We start from the raw sequence: 24684 nt of genomic DNA, 5'->3' as shown, positions 1-24684 counted from the left end.
CTGACTACCAAGCACCGGGCAAGGGGTGCATGACCTGGACTGTGTAGATGTGTGAGGGAGCACCCTTTTCAAAATATTTTGTTGAAAATTAAGTTAGATATCACTGCTTTTGGATCTGCTCTCAGAGCAAGGCAAACATCCTGATAAGTGGGTAAAACCACCACTAGTTGCCAGGAAACTGATGCAGTCTGTGAATATGAGCTGCCATCCAGTGGCCAACATAGAGATGGCACCTCTGAGGGCAGGGAGGCCACGGGTGACCTGAGGATTGAAGCCCTCCCTGACTGGGCCCTGGGGAGAGGGCCGCAGGACCAGCCCAGTCATTGCAGATGGGGCTGACATGGAAGAGCCTCTTGGCCTCAACCCCTACTCTGCATTTGGAATATCCAAGTCAAGGAAGTTCTGGAAACATGAAGGGGAGAAGGGGAGAATTTCGACCTCCCTCTGAGAAACTGAGAACACCCATTAATCTGATGTCATCAACATATAGAAAATGGATAAACAGACCTGAGTTATGTTGTGTGACTCCTCCTGGTCTAGTTAGTGTTCTGAGAATAATTTTCTCAGTGGACATGTGGGTGAGACCAGAGGAGACAGGGAGCCAGTGCAGGATAGTGGTTAGAAATGTGTGGATGGGGGTGGGAGAGAGGAAACAGTGAGTGGGCTCTGTGGTCAAAGCCCAGCTACACGCCGGTTATGTGTTGTCTATTTATGATGATGGTGGTGATGGTGATGGTGGTAGTAGTGATAATGGTGATGATGGTGGTGGTGATGATGGTTTTAGTGGTAATGATAATGGTGATGGTGATGGTGATGATGGTGGTGGTAATAATGGTGATAGTGATGGTGATGATGGTGGTGGTAATGATAATGGTGATGGTGGTGGAATGGTGGTGATGGTGATGGTGGTGGTAGTGCTAGTAATGATGATGTTGGTGATGATGGTGATGGTGGTGATGATGTTGAGAGTGATGATATTGGCGATGGTGGTGGTGATGGTGATGGTGGTGGCAGCGGTAGTGGTAGTGATGATGGTGGTAGTGGTAGTCATGATGATGATGGTGTTGATGATGGTGATGGGGATGATGGTGGTGTTGGAAGATTATGCATCTTCATCCTCACAATCACCTTATATATAAGTACAGATGAGAAAGCTGAGGCTAAAAGAGATTAAATAACTGCCCAATGTCATATGGAAGATGGGAGAGCCAGAACTCGCACTCAGATCCATATGATTTTAGCTTCATGCTTTCATCAGTTGAAGTATTGTAGAGGATCTGTTTGCTTTCTGGCTGCCCAGCAGCCTTTCACCCTATACCCCATAATCCTGGTGAGGGATACCTTTTGCTCCCTTCTGGGTATGAATGGGGTCCTGCCTCTACTTCCAGTATGGAACAGCTGATGCAGGTCAGAGCCAATCAGTGATGGGCTCAGGGGCAGGACCATGACCCAATTTCAGTCTCTCAGACTGGGCAGACTATTGTTAATGTAATGGCCTTTCTTATTTTTTCTCAGCAGAGCCAGAGCCATGACAGCATCTGCAGCAATGGGACTGTCACCTTTGTGCCCCAAATAGTGCCTACTCCATGATCAGGAGTACCTGGGATCTGAGGCCTCATGTGAGCCTGAAGTTTTTCAACTCACTAAGAATTTCCTTGTTTTGCTTAATCCAATTTGAGTTGAATTTTCTGTCACTTGCAAGAAGGAGTCATGTTAGATTCAACTCTATTCTGTATTAGTAGTAGGAGCTGCCATGACGGAGTGCTTAGAATGTGCTCGGCACTTGATGCACTTTCTTATTATTTCCCCCATGACAGCCCTGCAGCCCACATCAGCTGAGGAAACAATCAGTGATAGCTCATGACTTTTCTAAGTCCCAACAGCTGATAGGCGGGAGCCAGGGTTCCAGTTCAGGTTTGTCACCCTGCACCTTCTCTGAACCCCAGCTTCCTCAATGGTAAAATGGAAAAAATAATACCTAACATGCAAAGGTTTCTAGTATTTAAATTTTAAAATATGCAAACACCAGGAGCAGCCTGGCACACCCATAGGTGTCCCTCAAGCCAAGTTTCCTTTTATTTGGCCTCAGTGCTCCCAGACTGCAGTGCAGAAAAAGGGAACAAGAAGTCAAGGAGGTGAGGTTTTAAATGTAATAGGAAAGGGACAGAAAAAGGAAACCCAGCTTTGAAATTATCTAGGCCAGTGGTTTTCAACCTTTTCAAAAAACCCAAAAAAACATTTCATTAAATGAAAGCGTATACAAAATGCTGATGTGCAAAGCACCACTTGAAAATGCTGGTTTTACAGATAAGGGATTAGAGCCAAGTGATACAAAGAGGTAACATGTCTAGTTCAGGTCTATCTGGCTAGTGGCGGAGTCAGAACGCTTTTCCAGGGCTCCAGACTCCCTATGTCCTCACCTGCACCTCTAAGAAAGTGGAACTGAGACATTAAGAGTATTAGTTTTCCTGCTGCCAAGGGGGTAAGGCTGATGGATATAATTATTGTCAGGGTATACTGCAAAGAGAAGGAATCCCTAAGGTGTAGGACAGGTGCTGATACCACATCCTGCACAAGTGTTCCCTCTCTTGCTCTCACCCATCAACCAATACCACATGCTGTCCTAGACTTGGGGCCACGGGGCCTGTCTGCCTCTTCCCCAGATGTAGGTCGCCTGCCTAACACCCTCCCACACATGTTAGACATGTGGGTATTTGGGAAGAAGACTAGTTTAATTATAACTTTTGTTGTTATTGTTTTGCACCATGTTTAGAAACCCAGTCTGGCTAATTTCACATGAAAAATAATCTAACACCCTTAACTTGAGGGCTGGGTGAAAACCCCACTTACTTGGGAAGCAATATGAATGCTGAAATTATAATTAAGAGACCCAAAGACATCTACTGGCTTTTTGCTTGTTTTTGGTGTAAGGGAAACATACAATCATTTTTAAAAAGATGCTGAAAACAAAAAAAGAGAAAGACTCAAAGAAATGGCCTCTCTCCCCTTACCCACATCCCTTGAAGACTGATTATGGAGACACAGACAGGTGCCCAGGCAAAGTCAGGAGGGTTGGACAACGTTCGTGGATAGGAATTTTACAACAATCTCTAAAATGCTCATTTTGTAACACGCACTGTAGGTCAAAAACAATTTGTTACATGGGCAATGGAATTGATCTCACCTTGGGTTTCTCCCCAGCCAGTGATGTAACATTCAGTCCAGGCAGTGATCACGTCATTTGGAGATGGCAGACAGGCTGGGATTACTTTGTCAGTGATGATGGCAGGCCTATAAGGGAAGTATTAGCAGTTATATTTGACTACCCAGCTGGGAGCTGCAGTATCTACAACTTGGCATCCTTACCTTGAGGTCCCAGAGCCCTCTGAGCTGGCACTGCCTTGCTTCAATGACACAGAGCAACATAGAACACAGCGTTTCACCCTCACATTTGCCTGTGGTTGCCTATGGACTACACAGACACAAGGTTTCATTTGAAAGGCATCAGTGGCCTGCAAGAAGCTGAGGGTGGCGCTCGCCTTTGAAAGTAGGGATGACAAAGGTGTACTTCTCATGTATATTCTGTGCACAACTGGAATCCTATGCCAAGTGTGTCCTTTCATATTAATTGAAGAGGGCATTGATGACTGGGCAGAATGTTTGGCTGAGACATCATCAAGAGGGTATAAAATTGCAAATGTGCTGTGTGCCCAGAGCAAGTTGCTCCATCTGGATCCTTCACTTCCTCCTCAGTGAATGTTACTAAACCATGGTTGTAAAAATCCAGTAAAATGCTAGCCATCAAATGAAAGAGGATTGGAAATAAGCACCTTGCATGAACAAAATGGTATGTTTTCAAAGAACATTTATATATCTTAGAGTTCCAGGAACTCTCAAACATTAGAACTCTGGTTTTTAGACCTGATTCTACTTTAGTAAGTTCAAGCGGATAAAGGACTGGATATGAGAAATGCCCTGTTCTGACTCTGACCAAGAATCATCATTGCCACCAACTTTGAAGCAGACACACTTTCTGCTTCTGGGCACCAGACATCTGTGGTGCAGAAGTCCTCAGTCTGCAGGTTCCCTGGTGGAGAACTCTAGGGGTGTGGGGATGTGGGTGGGAACTCTAAACTCAAAATGTATCAGCCTATCAGAGAACTCTTCCAAAACTCAAAAGCTCCAAATTACTTGCTCAAGCCATCAGAGCACCCTACCTCTCTGAGGATCGTGAGGAGCAGAGACCTTGTATTTGCACATTTGCTGGGATGCTGGGGAGGAGACTGGGGAGCAGAAGGGAGATCAGCTACTGTTCAGGCTGAGCCAGAAAGACCCTTCTCACGTTCCTAGAGTGTCAAAGCATCCCAGAACATCACTTATCGGTTCACAGACCCAAAGACGTTACCCCAGGCTTGTGGTCAGGCCCAGAAGAGCAGCTCTGGCCCCTGCCCCATGCTTTCCCATCCAGGCCAGACCATTCTTGTCTGCACCGACACCCTGCCCTCCAGAGTCGCCAGCACAGCGAGTGCCCTATGTGCCTTGTCACCTGTCCCAAACCTGCCTCTCCTACAAATAACTGTTTCTTAACAGACAGCACCGTCAGTACCTGCTTAGCTTTAGCAAGGCAATATCTGCTCCTGTGGGCTCCAAGAACAACCTAGACACTTCTATTTCCTGAACATGAGATTCGAGATTCACTTCTTGGTGTGCACCCAGGATGACCTTGTAGATTGAAGGCCTTGAGAACCTAGAAAAGAGGAGGATGTCAAGAGAAAAATACGGTCCAGCCCCTTCAGGTACCCTCTGTGCCGTGACTTTGGCACTATCTTCCTGAGACCCTTGGCCACCCAGAATCAGTGACTTACGAGTGGCAAGAAACAAAATTCACAATTTGCCGGAACCTGACAGTTAAGGAATGTTCTCAGTCTGTTTTGGCAGAGACTGTAATATAGTTTATATATTTGTCCCCACCCAAATCTCATGTTGAATTGTCCCCAGTGATGGATGTATGGCCTGGTGAAAGTGTTTGGATCATGGAGGTGGATCCCTCTTGAATGACTTGGGCCACATCTTCAGGGTGATCAGTGAGCTCTCACTCTTAGTTCTTGCAAGATCTGGTCATTTAAAAGTGCTTGGAACCCCCACCACATCTCTCTCTGTTTCTTGCTCCTGCTCTGGCCATGTGACATGCCTGCTCCCACTTTGCCTTCCACCATGATTGTAATCTTCCTGAGGCCCACCCAGAAGCAGAGGAGATGACAGCATCCTGCTTCCTGTAAAACCTGCAGATCCATCAGCGAATTACACTTCTTTTCTTTGTAAATTTTCTGACCTCAGTATTGCTTTAGAGCAATGCAAGAATGGCCTAATACAGACTGACCCTTCTAGTAGTGAACAGCTCTGTCCTGCAGTTTATCCAGGTCCACAAAATCACCTGCACTGTGTCTCCACTCTGCAGGTTCTCTCTAGAAACGCTTCCCTCCTCTCTCATCCAATTTCCCTGGAAATTCTGCCTCAGGCTTCTGTGCATGCATTCCCTGGTTCCTAGTGTTCCTTCCAGAAAAGGAAGGGAGATGGGGAGGAGAAGAGGGGAAGACGAGAGGGAACAAAAGAGGGAGGAAGAGGAAGAGGAAAAAAGTCTTGAAGACAAGACCACCTGTCAGTTAAACATACATCTCCAAGCAGCAAGCAGCAGTCAGCACCCACTCTGGGGATATTAAGGTGCCTCCACAGAAGTGCTTTCCAAACCTAGAAAGAAAACATGCAAAGACTTTGTTCAAATTTGATGGTTTATTTTACTCCATTGTATGGAAAGCCAAAAAGACAGATTCACTCAAATTTGATCATGTTCATATTCCCAAAGGAAAGGGCTACCAGCCCAATGTCAGGACGGTGGTAACTTTGGCGCTGCAGGAGTGGGATTTTTCAGAAGGGCTCATCTATGCCACTTCTTCTGATGCCTGAGGGAGGTACAGACACAGCCTGTCCACAGGAGAGCAAAGCTAAGTGACTCAGCATGAAGCTCTACAGCCGTGGCTTATACCCCACAGCCCGGGACTCCAACAGAAGCGACCTGCCCAAGATCGTCCCCCGAGGTCTCTTTCATTTTTGTGAGAAGATCTATACAAGGTCTGATGAATCACTCTTCAAGGAGCCAGATGTGATCCTGAGCAGCAGTGACTCATGAGGGTCTTCTGATCCTACCTGAGAAACTTTACTTTTGGGGGATGTTTCTTGAATCACCTGCCTTCTAGGACTGCGTAGGCAGGTGATAGCTCAGAATAATGGTGTGAGCCACTCGGAAACAGATTGTAATGGAGAGCACAGATAAAAAGTGCATGATGGCAGCACGTTGATAAATCCATGAGGACATCAACCACCACACAGTTTAGGAAAGAATGAATCTGAAATATGTGGAAGGTGAAAGCTCCATAGAGCAGGGAGTTTCTAACCAATAAAGTAAAGAAAAATCAAATCGACAGCAGAGTGAAATGCAATGTGATCAGGTTTGTCGATGGCATTTCATAAACCTGTGAAAGTAAGTCTCTTTAGAGGAGAACAGAGGCCTGTTTCCTAAGAGATACCCAAGAAAACTGAACTTATGAAAGGCATGTTCCACTGAAGTGATACCCAGAAGGTCCAGGTTCTGTGGGATCGGACTAATCAATCTTAATTGATGGGGATCACGACCTATAATTTGTTCACGTGTTTGTGAATAGATGAGTAGCCTTGGCATTGAATTCAATGATTCACAAAAGTGTTTTAAAAAATCTGTGCCTGTGATAGACTGTAGATAAGTTTGCTCTTGTCCTCTCTCACTGCAAAGTGTCACATTTCTAAAAACTTCCCTTTCTTTTCATCTGACAGTGAGACAATGGATATTCATAGGAACCCTCAAAGATGACAATTTTGGCTGTTTTCAAAGCAGAGAACCTAGGATAATATAATTTTTTTATTTTTCTGTATCTTTTCCTCCTTCAGAAAACATAGAGGCAGGGACTGATGCCTCAGCTGTGTGGGTTCTGGGTAAATGTAGAAGGGTTTTGTGGGGCCTATGTGGAAGGACAGTATGGATGGTTTCTGGGCCTGTTCTTACCTTGTTCTAAGACTGACTTGCCAGGGCCAGGAATGTGGGTGGGCCACACACCCCCCTACAATGCTTCCAGGACATTTCTTTGGCTCCACTTGAGGCTTCCCACAATCAAATGAATAGGATGCTGTGGCACAAGGTGGGAAAGAATTCACCTTTGAGTCCAAGTTAGCAATTGTGTCGTTTAATTCAGGACGAATTCCAAGCACTAGTTTTTCACATCTCAAAGGTGAAATTAAATAGTAAAATCATAAACACTTTTTAGATTTTTCTTTCCAAGTTTAAAAAGTGGTAGTAAACAACACAGGACACTCTCCTTTCAAGGAAATATAAGCACCTTCTAACTATTTTGTTGGAGAAGTGATTAAAGAAATTGGTATAGTTCGGCATTAGAATGAGATATTTTCTGAGAAGACCTTGATTGGTACAAATAGCTATTTCTCATTGTTATTCTGACTCGATGTAATATGTTTAGAACATGACGTCATTCTTTCCATCATCTCCGTCATCATCACCATCATCATCTAAACCATGTAAAGTTTACTGAAAGGCATGAAGGATTCTTTTGCATGTGAGTCTCTGTGTGCACATGTGTGCATGTGTGTACGTGATTTTACGTAGCAAGGGTAACTGTCCTATGTTGAAATGTTGCCTTCTCTCAGCCAGCTTCAGGACAGTTCCTCTGGGGAGCCTCCCATGACTAACCAACTACTGGGGGGTGATTTACACACATGTGCCTCTATTCTTTTCCTCCTCCCTGCCTTCTCTCTGCAGCAAGCCCGCAAGGTCTCTGGAGGTAGGGACAGTGTCCTATATTTGGTACCACCCACCAATGTCTACAACAGTGCAGGGGCTACAAAGGGTGTTCAAAAATGTTTCTCTGTTGTCTCTAGCCCTTCAAGGTCTTCAAAATTATAAATGTTAATATAGTTAATAATTATTCATATAATTATTAATAACAACTGCAAGAGGAAACTCCTCCCCAACCAATCAGAGATTCTACACTCCAGTGAATCTGGAACCTGAGTTTTCCAAATAACTTTTCATTTGCCATGGGTTGTTTTGAGAATCTATCTACAGAAGTCTTTCGTAAAAAAGAAGCATGGCATGGAATGCAATCGTCTTCTCTAGTGCTGAGCTCAATTTCTGCTAGTATGCCTTACACACAGTAGATATGTATCACTGTACTAAAAGAGTAACTACAGAAATGATGATACCCTATTCCTACTATTCAAAATAAAACTGAATGTTTCTATTTATTTTTACTTATTTATTATTTGTGCTGAATGTGTTGGTGGAAATGAAATAGTTATTAAACTCTTTCTCCAACCAGAGGCTCTAACTTTCTCAAGCACGAGTCAAACCTGAATATCCCACCAACCACATCCTTCTGCAGGAAACCGTCCTCAGGATTTCCCAGTGTCTGATGGGAACCCTTCTCACCAGGCTTGGGGTTAACCTCACTTGTCTTACATCAAGGCAAGGTGGGGAATCTCACAGTCCATTGGGAAAAATCTTGTTCCCATTCTTGCTTCTTTCTCCAGTCTCTAAGAACCTGATTATCATACATCCTCAATGTGGGTGAGGACACCAGAATTGTACCTGGGAATCTACTGCACTTCCCTTCCATGGGAGTCAAAGGTGCATGAGTCCCAGGCACTACCGTGGATGTCTGAGGCAGGTAAATCAGACTGGGCTTAAATTCAAGGCAGCCTGTCAACGATAGAGAGCCTGGGAAGTGAGAGTCAGCGGTGTATACCAGACTAGGCCAGAAGTGGAGAAATGGAACTGACCCCGTCAAGGGACTTTGAGGTAGAGGAGCCACCAAGATGCTTCTGCAGAACAGACAAAAGCACCCAATCGAGGAAAAAGTCAACTATCAACTCACACTAAATCCAGAGAACACTATGCCACATTACAATAATACTGGCCAAGTAGAATCTTTCCTATCATCCTAACCTCTCCTTCTTCCCTCTTGCTCTCCCCAGGAGTGGCCCAAATGTGATGATGGGCAGTGTAGCTCTCATGATCTTCATCACTGCCCTGCGCCACCTCCCTAGGCAATCTCAGGGTGCTGGTCGTCAGTGGACCTGGAGGCCAAGCTGCTTCCCCAGCTCAAGGTCCCTTCACATGTCAGACCAACCACAAGCAACCAAATTACACAAAGGAAAAGTCCAGGGGGTTCTGTAACTTGGATAGACAAGTTGATTGGTCCGCAGAAAGAAAATAGGGGACAAGTACAAGTGGCTCTTTTCCCCCCATGGATTTGTTATCCCAATCATTTAAGATCTAATGTCAACTCTGCTTCCCCTGATCTAAGACTCAAAGTCCCAATAAGACAATGAGGAGGAACCCCAAACATACAGTCTGTAGAAAACAAAACAAAACAAAACAAACAGATGATTACAGACAGCCAGGCAGCCACATAGCCCAGGATGATACCGAATCAATGCAGTCATGACAAGTTTCTTTAGTTTGGCAGATTGAGGGGCCACATTCCTCAGGAGCCACAATGCTGAAGACTGCAACAAGCACTGTCTATTTTAAGAAATTACTGGAAATGCTTATTGGCTTGGAAAGAATCACACACTTGACAGCATGTTAAAATAGGAATTTGACTGGGACACTGACATAACCCATTTTAGAACAAGGTGAGTGGTTAAGTTGAGCACCCTGGAGGTTTTGCGCCAGTCTTAAAGTCATTAGTCCCACAAGTGGTGCCAAAAGTCACAGCCCTGGCTTTCCCAGGGACGGCACTGAGGCTTCCTTGGGCATGGCAGACCCTCAACTAACACTCGAGCTCCCATGTAGCTCTAAAGGCTTCTGCATCAGTGTGGTTTTTCATGTCTTTTCACCCCATTGTCCAAGCACATAGATGTCTGGACACAGACTTCTTACCTTGTTCAGAAGGAGCCTCTAGGCTTGGAACCGGGATAACAGTCAGAGGTGTGACCACAGTCCCTTCTGTGTCTGAGCATCGCGTCAGGTTGCAGTACTCCCACCTGACGCTGGGGTCCATGGTAAAACACCAAGGGCCTGTGGCAGCATCTGGATTCCTGCAGTAGTTCATTGTCAAGCCACTGGAAATTCCAAAGTAATACAAGTTATAGGAGGCAGAAGAATATTCAAGGACACCCAGCAGCCTCTACATTTTGTTCTAACAAAGTCTTAACAAGTGACTTTGAAATATTTCCATGAAAAGTAACATACAATTGCCACAACAGAAATGTTCCTAAACTTCCCATTTGTGCATGCCTTTCAAAGATAGATGATAATTTTTATTTTAAAATATCTAAAGTAGTATATGCTTGTATTAGTCCATTCTCACATTGCTATGAGGAAATACCTGAGACAGACTGGGTAACTTACAAAGAAAAGTGTTTTAATTGACTCAGTTCCACATTGCTGGGGAGGCCTCTGGAAACTTACAATCGTGGCAGAAGGCAAGGGAGAAACAGGCACCTTCTTCACAGGCTGGCAGGACAGAGTAAGTGCAAGTAGGGGAAATGCCAGACATGTACAAAACCATCAGATCTCAGGAGACTTGCTCACTGTCATGAAAACAGCTTGGAAGAAACTGCCCCCATGATCCAATTACTTCCACCTGGTCCTGCCCTTGATACGTGGGGATTATGAGGATTATAGAGATTACAAGTCAAGATGAGATTTTATGTAGGGACATAGCCAAATCATTGCCCTTCAGTCCAGGAAGGTTGTCCAGGAAGAAAGTTAGAATAGTTATGGAGCTGTGCTCATTCATTTCCTTTTCTAAATTATCTCAGTCCTATACCATCTCTTGTCCAACATGTGTAAAGTTTTTTTTTATATCTTCTATAGTCATTTATGGCAGAAAGTCAGTTTTTGTCAGACCTGGTTTTTTGTCTGTGTACCTGCCCATTTTAATCTCCATATCTGTTTATTTCCTGACTCTCATCTACATTCTTGCTTTTGCTCTTCCTGTCCTGGCAACCCATATCCCTTCAGAAAACTGGAGCTTAGAACCCAGTGTGTTCACACAGGTTTATATATGTTATATTATATTAATATGTGTGTGTGTGTGTGTCCTGCAAATTGTATGGCTATACAGCCTGCAGCTGTGCAGGCTATAGGGTATTTGGTCATCAGTCAGGGACAGACATGAAAACTTTGCACATTTCCCTAGACCATATATATATATGAATACTAGTCTATATGAACATATACACGAATACTAACCTATATGAATATATATATAAATACTAGTCTGAATGAACACACCTGGTTCTATATATATTCATATACATATGAATTATTTACTTGTGACCCATGACAAAAATGGCGAACACAACCTTCATTTCAGGGAAGGGAAGTTAGAATGATAGAATTGCATGTGTGAAAGACTGCACTGATCTTTTATGAACACTGTAGAATGGCACTCTAACTATTTGATCATTTGATCTCCTGAGCTTTACATTAGCAAGACCTCATCAACTCCATATAGCCTTCTGCTTCCATCAGACTATTAGAAAAGATAGCAAGCCTAAAATATCTCTTCTCTCAGACTCTTTGATCAAAAGCAAGGTTGTTTGGACGTTTTGCCACACCTTCTGGGCCTAAGGGAAATTTGGTCCTAACAAGTTAGCTTGAAGCATGGCTCTTCTAAGAGAAACTTCAGTTGGCTGTTGCTCCTTTTATAATTGACATCAAAGACATACTCATTTGGGTGGTTTTCCGGGGTCCTCTTATGCTGGTGTGGTGTCATGGATGACCAACATTGACATGTCCTTCCCGTGACAGTGGTGGAGAATGTGCCTCGATAACTCTGTCCATTACCATGGTAGCACTGCTGCACCACAGGGGTTTGCTCAGTTGGTGCTGAAAATAGACAAAATCAAGCTGAGTAATTACTAGTATGCAGAAACATGTGAAGCAATTTATGACACAAACAGGACAGTAGTTTCAGAATTATGACTGTTCTCTTTAGTATACTCGCAAGCAGAAGGACATGCTGAAGCAAAAACAATAGATTAATAGCATTCTAATATTTTAGTAAGTTCTTAGAAATGTTATATTCAAAACCTGGTAGGAAAAGGACATATCAGTGTGCTTACAATTGAAACTAAGACTCATATGCAAGCTCTTTTGTATGACTCTCTACTGGCTGTTCATGAGAACGAGGCAGCAAACCAGATGATGATGGATTAGACCGTGCAGGCTGTAGGGTGATTGACGGTCAGTGGGGGACAGACATGAAAACCTGGCACATTTCCCTAGACCATTGCTCCTGAAAAGCCAAAGCCTTAAGCTTCTGGTGGATGGGGCAGGTCATGGTCCTGCATCTAGTACTTGCCGGCAAAGACCTATTGCTTCTTAGAGAAGGACGGAGGCTAAAATCTTATTCCCTTACAGTAGAGACAGGGAATCCTCTTGTCCTAGCATGCTGCATTGCAACAAAGCAGAAGTATACTACCCTTCCTCTCAACACACACCAAAGATTCATGTTCCAAGAGAAGGTGCAAGAACACCAAGAAATCACTGCCTTCCAAGCACAGGTGGGCAGAGCCTACCTAAGACGAGGTAAGCCAGAGAAATGGTGCATTCTGTGGTATGCACTGCCCAATAGCCCCAGGATTAAATGGAATAAATATCATCATGTTAGGTTTCTCCAGGATGACAATCTCAGCGGCCACATACCTCAGCAACTGCAATGCTGAAGATCGCAATGAACACTGCCCACTTTAAGAAATGCCTGGAAACACTCACTAGTGTGAAATTTGGTACAAATTTGGCCTGATGTTAGAATTGGAATTTTGTCTGGAACACTGAGATAACCCCTTTCATAACAAAGTGAGTGGTAAGTCAAGTGCCCTGGTGGGTTTGCACTATTCCTGAAGACACCAGCCACACATGTTGCACCAGAAACTTCTCCATCAGAGACGATGCTGAGGCTTCTTTCCACGTGCCATCCCCTCAAGTTTCTGTGTAGCATGGAAGGCTTCTGCATCAGTCAGATTTTCCATCTCTTTTCATCCCAGTGTTCAAATGTGTAGATGTCTGGCCACAGACTTCTTACCTGCTTCAGAATGAGCTTCCATGCTTGGAACCAGAACAACAGTGGGAGTCTCTAGGACACCTGATTCTGTTTCTGAGCATTGTGTCAGGTTGCAGTACTCCCACCTCACACATGGATCAGTCGTGTAACACCAGGGTTGTTTCCCAGAATCTGGATTCCTGCAGTAGTTCCTGGTCAGGCCACTGCAAATTCCAAAACGACACAGGTCACAAGAGGCAGGAAAAAATTCAGGGGCACCCAGCACTGTCTAAACTTTGTTATAACAAAGTGTTAAAAACTGACATTGCAATATTCCCATTTTAGGTACAATAATAATAATATTCTCAAAAGCAAAAATGGTCCTCAAGTTCTAAAGAACCATGTAAATTTCCAAGATAGATTATAATTTGTATTTTAAAATATCAAAATTGGTCTATGATCCATATAAATACTGAAATCATACATAAACGTATACAAGAAGAATTCAGAATATCTTCCTCCTTCCAACTGCATGCCTTCAGAATAAATGACATAGATTTTGAAGAGTGTATTTTAGATTTTTTTGTTGTTGTTGAGACAGAGTCTCACTTTGTCGCCCAGACTGGAGTGCAGTGGCCGGATCTCAGCTAACTGCAAGCTCCGCCTCCCGGGTTCACGCCATTATTCTGCCTCAACTTCCCGAGTAGCTGGGACTACAGATGCCCGCCACCACGCCTGGCTAATTTTTTGTATTTTTAGTAGAGACGGGGTTTCACCATGTTAGCCAGGATGGTCTCGATCTCCTGACCTTGTGATCCGCCTGCCTCGGACTCCCAAAGTGCTGGGATTACAGGCATGAGCCACTGCACCTGGCCTTAGATTTTTTTAATGCACATAAAAATGTATTGATATCTGTCTCGTTCTTTGTACCTCTCTCTAGGACTCTGCAGTAACATGTAAATTGGAACTAATATATATTACTTCATGGAAGAAATGACATCCAACATGATACCATTCCCAGGCCAGCCCCTTTATGTACTCACAGTGTAGCTAAAAGGTGCTGCTTTTACAGTGAAAAGCAATTATGAAAATAGTATTACTGTAAATAACAAATCAGGTAGATCAAGTGCGTTTGGGTTTACAAGACTTATGAAACCTGCCCTAAAAAACTAGCTCCCAGAGAGGATGCCATTTCTCTAGCATGGGTTCCTGGGCAGGACCTCCTCTCCTGCTCTCAGTTCATCCTCTGCTGGCCGCAGCTGCTCCAGAACTGAGGGAATGGAGGATGAGGAGAAACAACAGTGGGACCCAAGGCATAAAGGTCGTCGGCTGGGTAGACTATGGGATCTGAAGAGGTCGAGTGGCTACAGAGGAGTCAGAAAACAATGGAGTAAGAGGCACAGAAGGCAAGGACCCCGGGGTGGAGGGATCTTAGAGAATGTACTCCCACTCATGCCTCCTAGGAACGTTGACCCAACTTGTCAGAATCCTCAGATTAATAACCTGCAGCTCTCCGAGAAAACTTGAAACGTCTTATGCACCATGGGAAAGTTTAGAGACTCTATGCATGTGACTTAATCTCAAGCCTAGACTCCCATTTGAGGAAGCTGGTTCTCCAAGCAACTGGATGTGCTAAAAGGCTGAAGGTTTAAAAGAAATTTTTGCTCTTTTTACAGTTGAGGTATACTTTCCCATAGAGTGAGATGCACACATCTGTAATGTTGTTTGTTTGATGAGTTTGGATCAACACCTATACCTGTGGAACCCAAACTCCCATCACCACACAGAACATTTCTGTGACCCCAGAAACTCTCTCGAGTCCCTACCCAATTAATCTCTGCTACCCCCTTGCCACTGCCAGAGGCAAATACATTGGTTTCTTTCACCAGAAATTAGTTTTTCCTCTTTTGGAGCCTCATGTAAATGAACTCATACAGAATATACATGGCTTCTTTCCTGAGTGTATTTTTGAGTTCCATCCATGCTATTTGAGAGAATCAGTGCTGAATAGTATTCATGTGTACCAGTAGGTTGCAAATTATTTTTTCATTTTGTTATTGATGAACATTGAAGTTATTTTTACAGTTTGGATTATCATAAGTAAGGCTGCTATAAATATTCATATAGAACTCTTTGTGAACTTATTTTTTCATTTCCTTGGGGTAAATATTCAGGAATAGAATTGCAGGTTTGTAAGATAGATGCATATTGATGGAACTTTATAAGAAACCATCTGACTGATTTTTTAATTTGTTGTATCATTTTGATCTTCCACCAGCATATGGTAAGAGTTTTATAATCTAGCTCCACATCAGTGACACCATTTATTGTTGTGTCTTCTTAATGATATCCATATCCATTGGGTGTTTGGTGATGTCTAATGATGGTTGTAATTCTTGATTTTTGATGGCTGAGATATTGAGCACTTCTTCAGGTAATTATTGGCTATGTGTCCATTCTTCCCTGTGAAATGCCTACTCGGTCTGTTGCCCATTTTGATCAGGTTGCTTGTCCTCTGATTAGTGAGTGGGAGAAATGTTTCTATACTATGGATACAAGCCATTTGTCAGATATACCGATTGAGAGGATTTTCTTCCAGTGTGTTACTTGCCTATTTACTTTCTTAACAGTGATATTGGGTGAACTTAAGATTTCATTTTATGAAATCCCAAATTATAACTGGTTTTTCTTTATAGATAGGGTTTTCTGGGTCCAGCCTCAATAATTTTGCCTTCCCCTAAGTTGTAAAGGTTAGTTCTTTTGTAGAAGTTTTTTTTTTGGGGGGGGGGAGTTTTTTTGTTTTTGTTTGTTTGTTTTTTAATTTCAGCTGCAGTGTTGCTCTTATATGTAGGTCTAAGAACTATTTGAAATTAATTTGAACTAGAAAGCAGAAGTCAAGGCCAGGTTTTGTTTTATTTTCTGTGTGGATAGCTACAGATAGTTAAAACAATAGTTTTGGAAATAATTTATTTCTCCATTGAATTTCTTTGCCAGGTATATTGAAAATCAATTGAACGTGTATATGTGGGTCTGCTTCTAAATCATCTTTTTAATGTTTGTATGCTTTTTTGCTAATATTATGTGTCTTTTTTCTATTTTGAGAGAGAGAGAGAAAGAGGATCTTGCTCTGTCAACCAGACTGGAGATCAGCAGCATGATCTCGGCTTACTTCAGCATCAACCTCCTGGGCTCAAGCGATCCTCCCACCTCAGCCTCCCTAATAGCTGAGACTACAGGTTCATGGCACCACACTTACTAGTTCTTTTTAAATTATTTTTTGTAGACACAGGCTCTTGCTATATTGCCCAGGCTGGTCTAGAACTCCTGGACTCAAGTGCTCCTCCTGCTTCAGACTCCCAGAGTGATGGAATTACAGGCAAGACACATGGCCTCTGGCCAATATCACATGTCTTGATTATTATCCCTTTAGAAATCTTTAAATTGTGTTATAAAAGTTCTCCAACTTTTTTTCTTCTTTTTAAAGATTGTCTTTGTGGTTCTAACATATAAATGTTATCACTTTAAAAATACATATATATATTAGTGATGGAATTCTGATTAGATGTGGGTCGAATCCAAAGATCAATTTAACGAGAAGTGATACTGAGTCTTTTAATCTAAAAGCATGGTATATATATGTACACACACACATATATGTACACACACACACACACACACACACACACACACACACATATATATATATATATATATATATATATTTTTTTTTTTTTGAGGCGGAGTTTTGCTCTTGTTGTCCAGGCTGCAGTTGCTCAATGGTGCGATCTCGGCTCACTGTAATCTCCACCTCCTGGGTTCAGGTGATTCTTCTGCCTCAGCCTCCCCAGTAGCTGGGATTACAAGCATGTGCCACCACACCCAGCTAATTTTTGCATTTTTAGTAGAAACAGGGTTTCACCATGTTGGTCAGGCTGGTCTTGAACTCCTGACCTCAGGTGATCCATCCACCCCAGCCTCCCAAAGTGCTGAGATTACAGGCATGAGCCACCAGGCCCAGCCACATGGTATATCTTTATTTAGATCTTTTATTTGTTTTCCTCAACATTGTTTTGTAGTATGCAGGGTATCATTCTTGGGTATTTTGTATTACATTTATTGATAAATTTTTTGGTTTTAATACTAGTTTATGGTTTTAATACCAGTTCCTATTAGGTATTATTTTTCTTCTACCCACATAGCATTCTTTAACATCTTTTATTATAGAAGTCTTATGCTGAAAGAGTCTTCTACTTTTGCAGGGTCTTTTTCTTTTGTGGGGAGATAATAGGTGCTTATATAGCATACATGTTTAAGAAATTTTTTTTTTTTTTTGCAAACATAGCATACTAGGTTGATTGTGGTTTTTTCTTTTTTATTATCTTATTTTTTTCCGTAAGTTATTGGGTTACAGGTAGTATTTGGTTACACAAGTAAGTTCTTTTTTGTTTTTATTTTTTGAGATGGAGTCTTGCTCTGTCGCCCAGGCTGGTGTGCAGAGGCACGATCTCGGCTCACTGCAAGATAAGTAAGTTCTTTAGTGGAGATTTGTGAGATCCTGGTGCACCCATCACCTGAGCAGTACACACTGCACCATATTTGTTGTCTTTTATCCTTCGCACCCCTCCTACTTTTCCCCTAAGTCCTCAAAGTCCATTGAATCATCTTTATGCCTTTGCATCCTCATAACTTAGCTCCCACATATTAGTGAGAACAAACGATGTTTGGTTTTCTATTCCTGAGTTAGTTCACTTAGCTCACTTAGAATAATAGTCTCCAATCTCATCCAGGTAATTGCAAATGCTGTTAATTCATTCCTTTTTATGGATGAGTAGTATTCCATCATATATATATATATGAGATGTAGTGTATATATATGATGTAGTAGTATACATATATATGATGTAGTGGTATTCCACCATATATATCACATATGTGATATGAGATATATTTTATATATATATATCAGAGTTTCTTTTTTTTTTTATTTTTTTTGAGACGGAGTCTCGCTCTGTCGCCCAGGCTGGAGTGCAGTGGCCGGATCTCAGCTCACTGCAAGCTCCGCCTCCCGGGTTCACGCCATTCGCCTGCCTCAGCCTCCCGAGTAGCTGGGATATCAGAGTTTCTTTATTCACTCATTGATGGACATTTGGGTTGATTCCATGATTTTGCAATTGTGAATTATGCTGCTATATACATGCATGTGCAAGTATCTTTTTCAAGTAATGACTTATTTTTCTCTGGGTGGATACCCAGTAGTGAGATTGCTGAATCAAATGGTAGTCCTACTTTCAGTTCTTTAAGGAATCTCCACACTGTTTTTCATTGCGGCTGTACTAGTTATATTCCCAACAGCAGTGTAGAAGTGTTCCCTGTTTGATGCATCCATGCCAACACCTACTGTTTTTTGATTATGACCATTCATGCAGGAGTAAGGTGGTATCACATTGTGGTTTTGATTTGCATTTCCCTGATCATTAGTGATGTTGAGCAGTTTTTCATATGTTTGTTGGCTTTTGGTATATCTTCTTTTAAGAATTGTCTATTCATATCCTTAGCTCGCTTTTTGATGGAATTGTTTGTTTTTTTCTTACTGATTTGTTTGAGTTCATTGTAGATTCTGGATATTAGTCCTTTGTCAGATGTATAGATTGTAAAGATTTTCTACCACTCTGTGGGTTGTCTGTTTGCTGACTGTTCCTTTTGCTGTGCAAAAGCTCTTTAGTTTAATTAGGTCCCAACCATTTATCTTTGTTTTTATTGGATTTGCTTTTGGGTTTTCGGTCATGAAATTCTTGCCTAAGCCAACGTCTAGAGGGATTTTTCCAATGATGTCTTCTAGAATTTTTATAGTTTCAGATCTTTGGTTTAAGTCCTTAATCCATCTTGAGCTGATTTTTTGTACACAATGAGAGATGAGGATCTAGTTTCATTCTCTTACATGTCACTAGCTAATTATCCCAGCACCATTTGTTGGAAAGGGTGTGTTTTCTCCACTTAGGTTTTTGTTTGCTTTATTGAAGATGAGTTGGCTGTAAGTATTTGGGTTTACTTCTGGGTTCTCTATTCTGTTCCATTGGTCTATCTGCCTATTTTTATACCAGTACCACACTGTTTTGGTGACCATGGCTTTGTAGTATAGTTTGAAATCATGTAGCGTGATGCTTCCAGATTTGTTCTTTCTGCTTAGTCTGGTTTGGCTATGTGGGCTCTTTGTTGATTCTATATGAATTTTAGAATTGTGTTTTTCTAACTCTGTGAAAAATGATGGTGGTATTTTTTATCAAGATTGCATTGAACTTGTAGATTGCTTTTGGCATTATGCTCATTTTCACAGTATTGATTCTACCCACCCATGAGCATGTGATGTGTCTCCATTTGTTTGTGTTGTCTATGATTTCTTTCAGCAGTGTTTTGTAGTTTTCCTTGTAGAGGTCTTTCGAGTCCTTTGTTAGGTATATTCCTAAGTATTTTTTTTTATTGCAGCTATTTTAAAAGAGGTTGAGTTCTTGATTGATTTTCTACTTGATCTCTGTTGGCATATAGAAGAGCTACGATTTGTGTACGTTAATCTTGTATCCGGAAACTTTGCTGAATTCTTTTATCAGTTCTAGGAGCTTTCTGGAGGAGTCCTTAAGGTTTTCAAGGTAAACTATAATATCATCAGCAAACAGGGACAGTTTGGCTTCTTCTTTACCAATTTGGATGCCCTTTATTTCTTGCTCTTGTCTGACTGCTTTGGCTAGGACTTCCAGTACTATGTTCAAGAGGAGTGATGAGAGTGGGCATCCTTGTCTTGTTCTCATTCTCAGAGGGAATGCTTTCAACTTTTCCCCATTCAGTATTATGTTGGCTGTGGGTTTGTCATAGATGGTTTTTATTACATTAAGGTATGTCAATTGTATACCAATTCTGCAGAAGGTTTTAATCATAAAGGGATGTTGTATTTTGTCAAATGATTTTTCTGCACCTTTTGAGATGGTCATGTGATGTTTATTTTTAATTCTGTTTATGTGGCATATCACATTTATTGACTTGCATATGTTAAACCATCCCTTCATCCCTGGTATGAAATCCACTTGATCATGGTGGATTATCTTTTTAATATGTTGTTGCATTCTGTTAGCTAGCATTTTATTGAAGATTTTAACATCTATGTTCATCAAGGATATCAGTCAGTAGTTTTCTTTTTTAGTTGTGTCCTTTTCTGGTTTTGGTATTAGGGTGATGCTGGCTTCATAGAATGAATTAGGGAAGGTTCCTTCTTTCTCCATCTTGTGGAATAGTGTCAAAAAGATTGGTACCAATCCTCTGAATGTCTGGTAGAATTCTACTGTGAATCCATCTGGTCCTGGACATTTTTTGTTGGTAATTTTTAAATTACTGTTTCAATCTTGCTGCATGTTATTGGTCTGTTCAAGGTATCTACTTCTCCCTGATTTAAGCTAGGACGGTTGAATTTTTTCAGGAATTTATCTATCTCTTCTAGGTTTTCTAGTTTATTTGTGTGTGAAGGTGTTCACAGTAGCCTCGAATGATCTTTTGTATTTCAGTGGTGTCAGTTGGAATATCTCCTGTTTTGTTTCTCAGTGAAGTCATTTGGATTTTCTATCTTCTTTACTTGGTTAATCTTGCTAATGGTCTATCAATTTTATTAATATTTTCAAAAAACCAGCTTTTGTTTGATTTATCTGTTGTATTTTTTATTTCAATTTTACTTAGTTCTACTCTAAAATCTTGATTATTTCCTTTCTTGTTTGGGGGTTGGTGTGTTCTTATTTCTTTAGTTCCTTGAGGTGCAGTCTTAGATTGTCTGTTTGTCCTCTTTCAGACTTTTTGATGTAGGCATTTAGGGCTGTGAATTGTCCTCTTAGCACCACCTTAGCTGTATCCCAGAAGTTTTGATAGATTGTGTCATTATTGTCATTCAGTTCAAATAATTTTTTAATTTCTATTTTGATTTTGTTTTTGATACAATGCTCATTCAGGAGTAGGTTATTTAATTTCCATGTATTTGCATGGTTTTGAAGGTTCCTTTTGGAGTTGATTTCCAGGTTTATTCTACTGTGGTCTAAGAAAGTGCTTGATATAATTTCAATTTTCCTAAATTTATTGAGGTTCATTTTATGGCTTATCATATGGTCTATCTTGGAGAAAGTACCATGTGTTGTTGAATAGAATGTGTATTCTATGGTTATTGGGTAAAATGTTTTGTATATATCTGTTAAGTCCATTAGTTCCAAGGTATACTTTAAATCTATTGTTTCTTTGTTGACATTCTGTCTTGACGACCTGTTTAGTGCTGTCAGTGGAGTATTGAAGTTCCTCACTATTACTGTGTTGCTATCTCATTTCTTAGGTCTAGTAGTAATTATTTTACATATTTGGGAGCTCCAGTGTTGGATGCATATACGTTTAGGATTGTGATATTTTCCTGTTGGGCAAGGTCTTTTACCATTATATAATGACCCTATTTGTCTCTTTTAACCACTGTTGCTTTAAAGTTTATTTTGTCTGATACAACAATAGCTACTCCTGCTAGCTTTTGGTGTCCATTTGCATGAAATGCCTTTTTCCACCCATTTACTTTAAGTTTATGTGAGTCTTTATGTCTTAGATGAGTCTCCTGAAGGCAGCAGATGTTTGGTGAGTTCTTATTCATTCTGCAGTTCTGTATCATCTTATTATTATTATTATACTTTAAGTTCTGGGATACATGTGCAGAACGTGTGGGTTTGTTACATAGGTATACACGTGTCATGGTGGTTTGCTGCACTCATCAACCCATCATCTACATTAGGTATTTCTCCGAATCCAATCCCTCCCCTAGTCTCAACTCCCCAACAGGCCTCTGTGTGTAATGTTCCCCTCCCTGTGTCCATGTGTTCTCATTGTTCAACTCACACTTATGAGTGAGAACATATGGCATTTGGTTTTCTGTTCTTGTGTTAGTTTGCTGAGAATGATGGTTTACAGCTTCATCCATGTCCCTGCCAAGGACATGAACTCATCCTTTTTCATGACTGCGTAGTATTCCATGGTGTATATGTGCCACATTTTCTTTATCTAGTCTATCATTGATGGACATTTTAGTTGGTTCCAAGTTTCTGCTATTGTGAATAGTGCTACAATAAACATATGTGTGTATGTGTCTTTATTGTAGAATGATTTATAATCCTTTGGGTATATACCCAGTAATGGGATGGCTAGGTCAGATGGTATTTCTTGTTCTAGATCCTTGAGGAATCACCACACTGTCTTCCACAATGGTTGAACTAATTTACACTCCCACCAACAGTGTAAAAATGTTCCTATTTCTCCATATTCTCTTCAGCATCTGTTGTTTCCTGACTTTTTAATGATCACAATTCTAACTGGCATGAGATGGTATCTCATTGTGGTTTAGATTTGTATTTCTCTAATGACCAGAGATGATGAGCTTTTTTTCATGTTTGTTGGCCACAAAAAGGTCTTCTTGTTAGAAGTGTCTGTTCATACCCTTCACCCACTTTTTGATGGGGTTTTTTCTTCTTGTACATTTGTTTAAGTTGCTTGTACATTCTAAACATTAGCCCTTTGTCAGATGGATAGATTGCAAAAATTTTCTACCATTCTGTAGGTTGCTTGTTCACTCTGATGATAGTTTTTTGCTGTGCAGAAGCTCTTTATTTTAATTAGATCTCATTTGTCAATTTTGGCTTTTGTTGCCATTGCTTTTGGTGTTTTAGTCATGAAGTCATCTCCCATGCCTATGTCCTGGATGGTATTGCCTATGTTTTCCTCTAGGTTTTTTGTTGTTGTTGTTGTTGTTTTGAGATAGAGTCTCACTCTGTCACCCAGGCTGGAGTGCAGTGGTGCAATCTTGGCTTGCTGCAAGCTCCACCTCTTGGGTTCACACCATTCTCCTGCCTCAGCCTCCCGAGTAGCTGGGACTACAGGCACCCACCAACACACCCAGCTATTTTTTTTGTATTTTTAGTAGAGATGGGGTTTCACCATGTTAACCAGAATGGTCTCGATCTCCTGACCTCATGATATGCCCACCTCGACCTCCCAAAGTGTCTTCTAGGGTTTTTATGGTTTTAGGTCTTACATTTAATTCTTTAATCTATCTTGAGTTAGTTTTTGTATAAGGTGTAAGGAAGGGTCCAGTTTCAGTTTTCAGCATATGGTTAGCAAGTTTTCCCAACACCATTTGTGTGGTGTTATTTCTGAGGCCTCTGTTCTGTTTCATTGCTCTATATATTTGTTTTGGTACCAATACCATACCATGCTGTTTTTGTTCCTGTAACTTTGTAATATATTTTGACATCAGGTAGCATGATGCCTCCAGCTTTGTTCTTTTTGCTTAGGATTGTCTTGGATATACAGGCACTTTTTTGATTCCATATGAAATTTAAAATAGTTTTTTCTAATTCTGTGAAGAAATCAATGCTAGCTTGATGGGGATAGCATTGAATCTATGAATTACTTTGGGCAGTATGGCCATTTTCACAATATTGATTCCTCCAGTTCATTAGCATGGAATGTTTTTCCATTTGTTTGTGTCCTGTCTTATTTCCTTAAGCAGTGGTTTGTAGTTCTCCTTGAAGAAGTCCTTTACATCCCTTGTAAGTTGTATTCCTAGGCATATTTTATTCTCTTTGTAGCAATTGTGAATGGGAGCTCATCATGATTTGGCTCTCTGTTATTGGTATATAGGAACGCTTGTGATTTTTCTACATTGATTTTGTGTTCTGAGACTTCGCTGAAGTTGCTTATCAGCTTAAGGAGATTTTGGGCTGAGATGATAGGGTTTTCTAAATATTCAGTCATGTCATCTGCAAACAAAAACAATTTGACTTCCTCTCTTCCTATTTGAATACACTTTACTTCTTTCTCTTGCCTGATTATCCTGGACAGAACATCCAATACTATGTTGAATAGGAGTGGTGAGAGAGGGCATTCATGTCTTGTGCTGGTTTTCAAAGGGAATGCTTCCAGCTTTTGCCTATTCGGTATGATATAGGCTAAGGGTTTGTCATAAATAGCTCTTATTATTTTGAGACATACTCCATCAATACCTAGTTTATTAACAGTTTTTAGCATGATTGGGTATTGAATTTTATCAAAGGCCTTTTCTGCATCTATTGAGATAATATTGTTTGGAATGCTTTCAGAAGGAATGGTGCTAGCTCTTCTTTGTACCTCTGGTAGAATTTGACTGTTAATCCCTGTGGTCTGCGCTTTTCTTGGTTGGTAGGCTATTAATTACTGCCTCAATTTCAAAACCTGTTATTGGTCTATTAAGGGATTTGACTTCTTCCTGGTTTAGTCTTGGGAGGGTGTATGCGTCCAGGAATTTATCCATTTCTTTTAGATGTTCTATTTTATTTGCATAGAGGTGTTTAAAGTATTCTCTGATGGTAGCTTGTATTTCTGTGGCATCAGTGGTGATATCCCCTTTATTATTCTTTATTGTGCCTATTTGATTCTTCTCTATTTTCTTCTTTATTAGTAGTTTTCTATCTATTTTGTTAATCTTTTCAAAAAACCAGCTCCTGGATTTATTGATTTTTTAAAGAGTTTTTTTGTGTCTTTATCCCCT

The 24684-nt window shown here is 41.0% G+C and overlaps 1 protein-coding gene across 1 annotated transcript in view; it reads right to left on the bottom strand.

Moving 5' to 3' along the window:
* Positions 1–24684, bottom strand: part of LPA (lipoprotein(a)) — a 196160-nt gene that overhangs the window by 3265 nt on the left and 168211 nt on the right. Inside the window, exons 49-55 of the mRNA XM_073022675.1 lie at positions 13143–13324; positions 11785–11944; positions 9989–10170; positions 7097–7217; positions 5674–5748; positions 4607–4747; positions 3185–3291 (exon numbers count right to left, since the gene is read on the bottom strand). Of these exons, the coding sequence (XP_072878776.1) occupies positions 3185–3291; positions 4607–4747; positions 5674–5748; positions 7097–7217; positions 9989–10170; positions 11785–11944; positions 13143–13324 (968 nt within the window). The remainder of the gene's footprint in view (positions 1–3184; positions 3292–4606; positions 4748–5673; positions 5749–7096; positions 7218–9988; positions 10171–11784; positions 11945–13142; positions 13325–24684) is intronic.

Source organism: Chlorocebus sabaeus, chromosome 13 (genome assembly GCF_047675955.1).
Source record: "Chlorocebus sabaeus isolate Y175 chromosome 13, mChlSab1.0.hap1, whole genome shotgun sequence".
In the NCBI taxonomy this organism is placed as follows: Eukaryota; Metazoa; Chordata; class Mammalia; order Primates; family Cercopithecidae; genus Chlorocebus; species Chlorocebus sabaeus.
The sequence above is the reverse complement of the archived record's forward strand: the minus strand, read 5'-3'. Positions and strand labels throughout refer to the sequence as shown.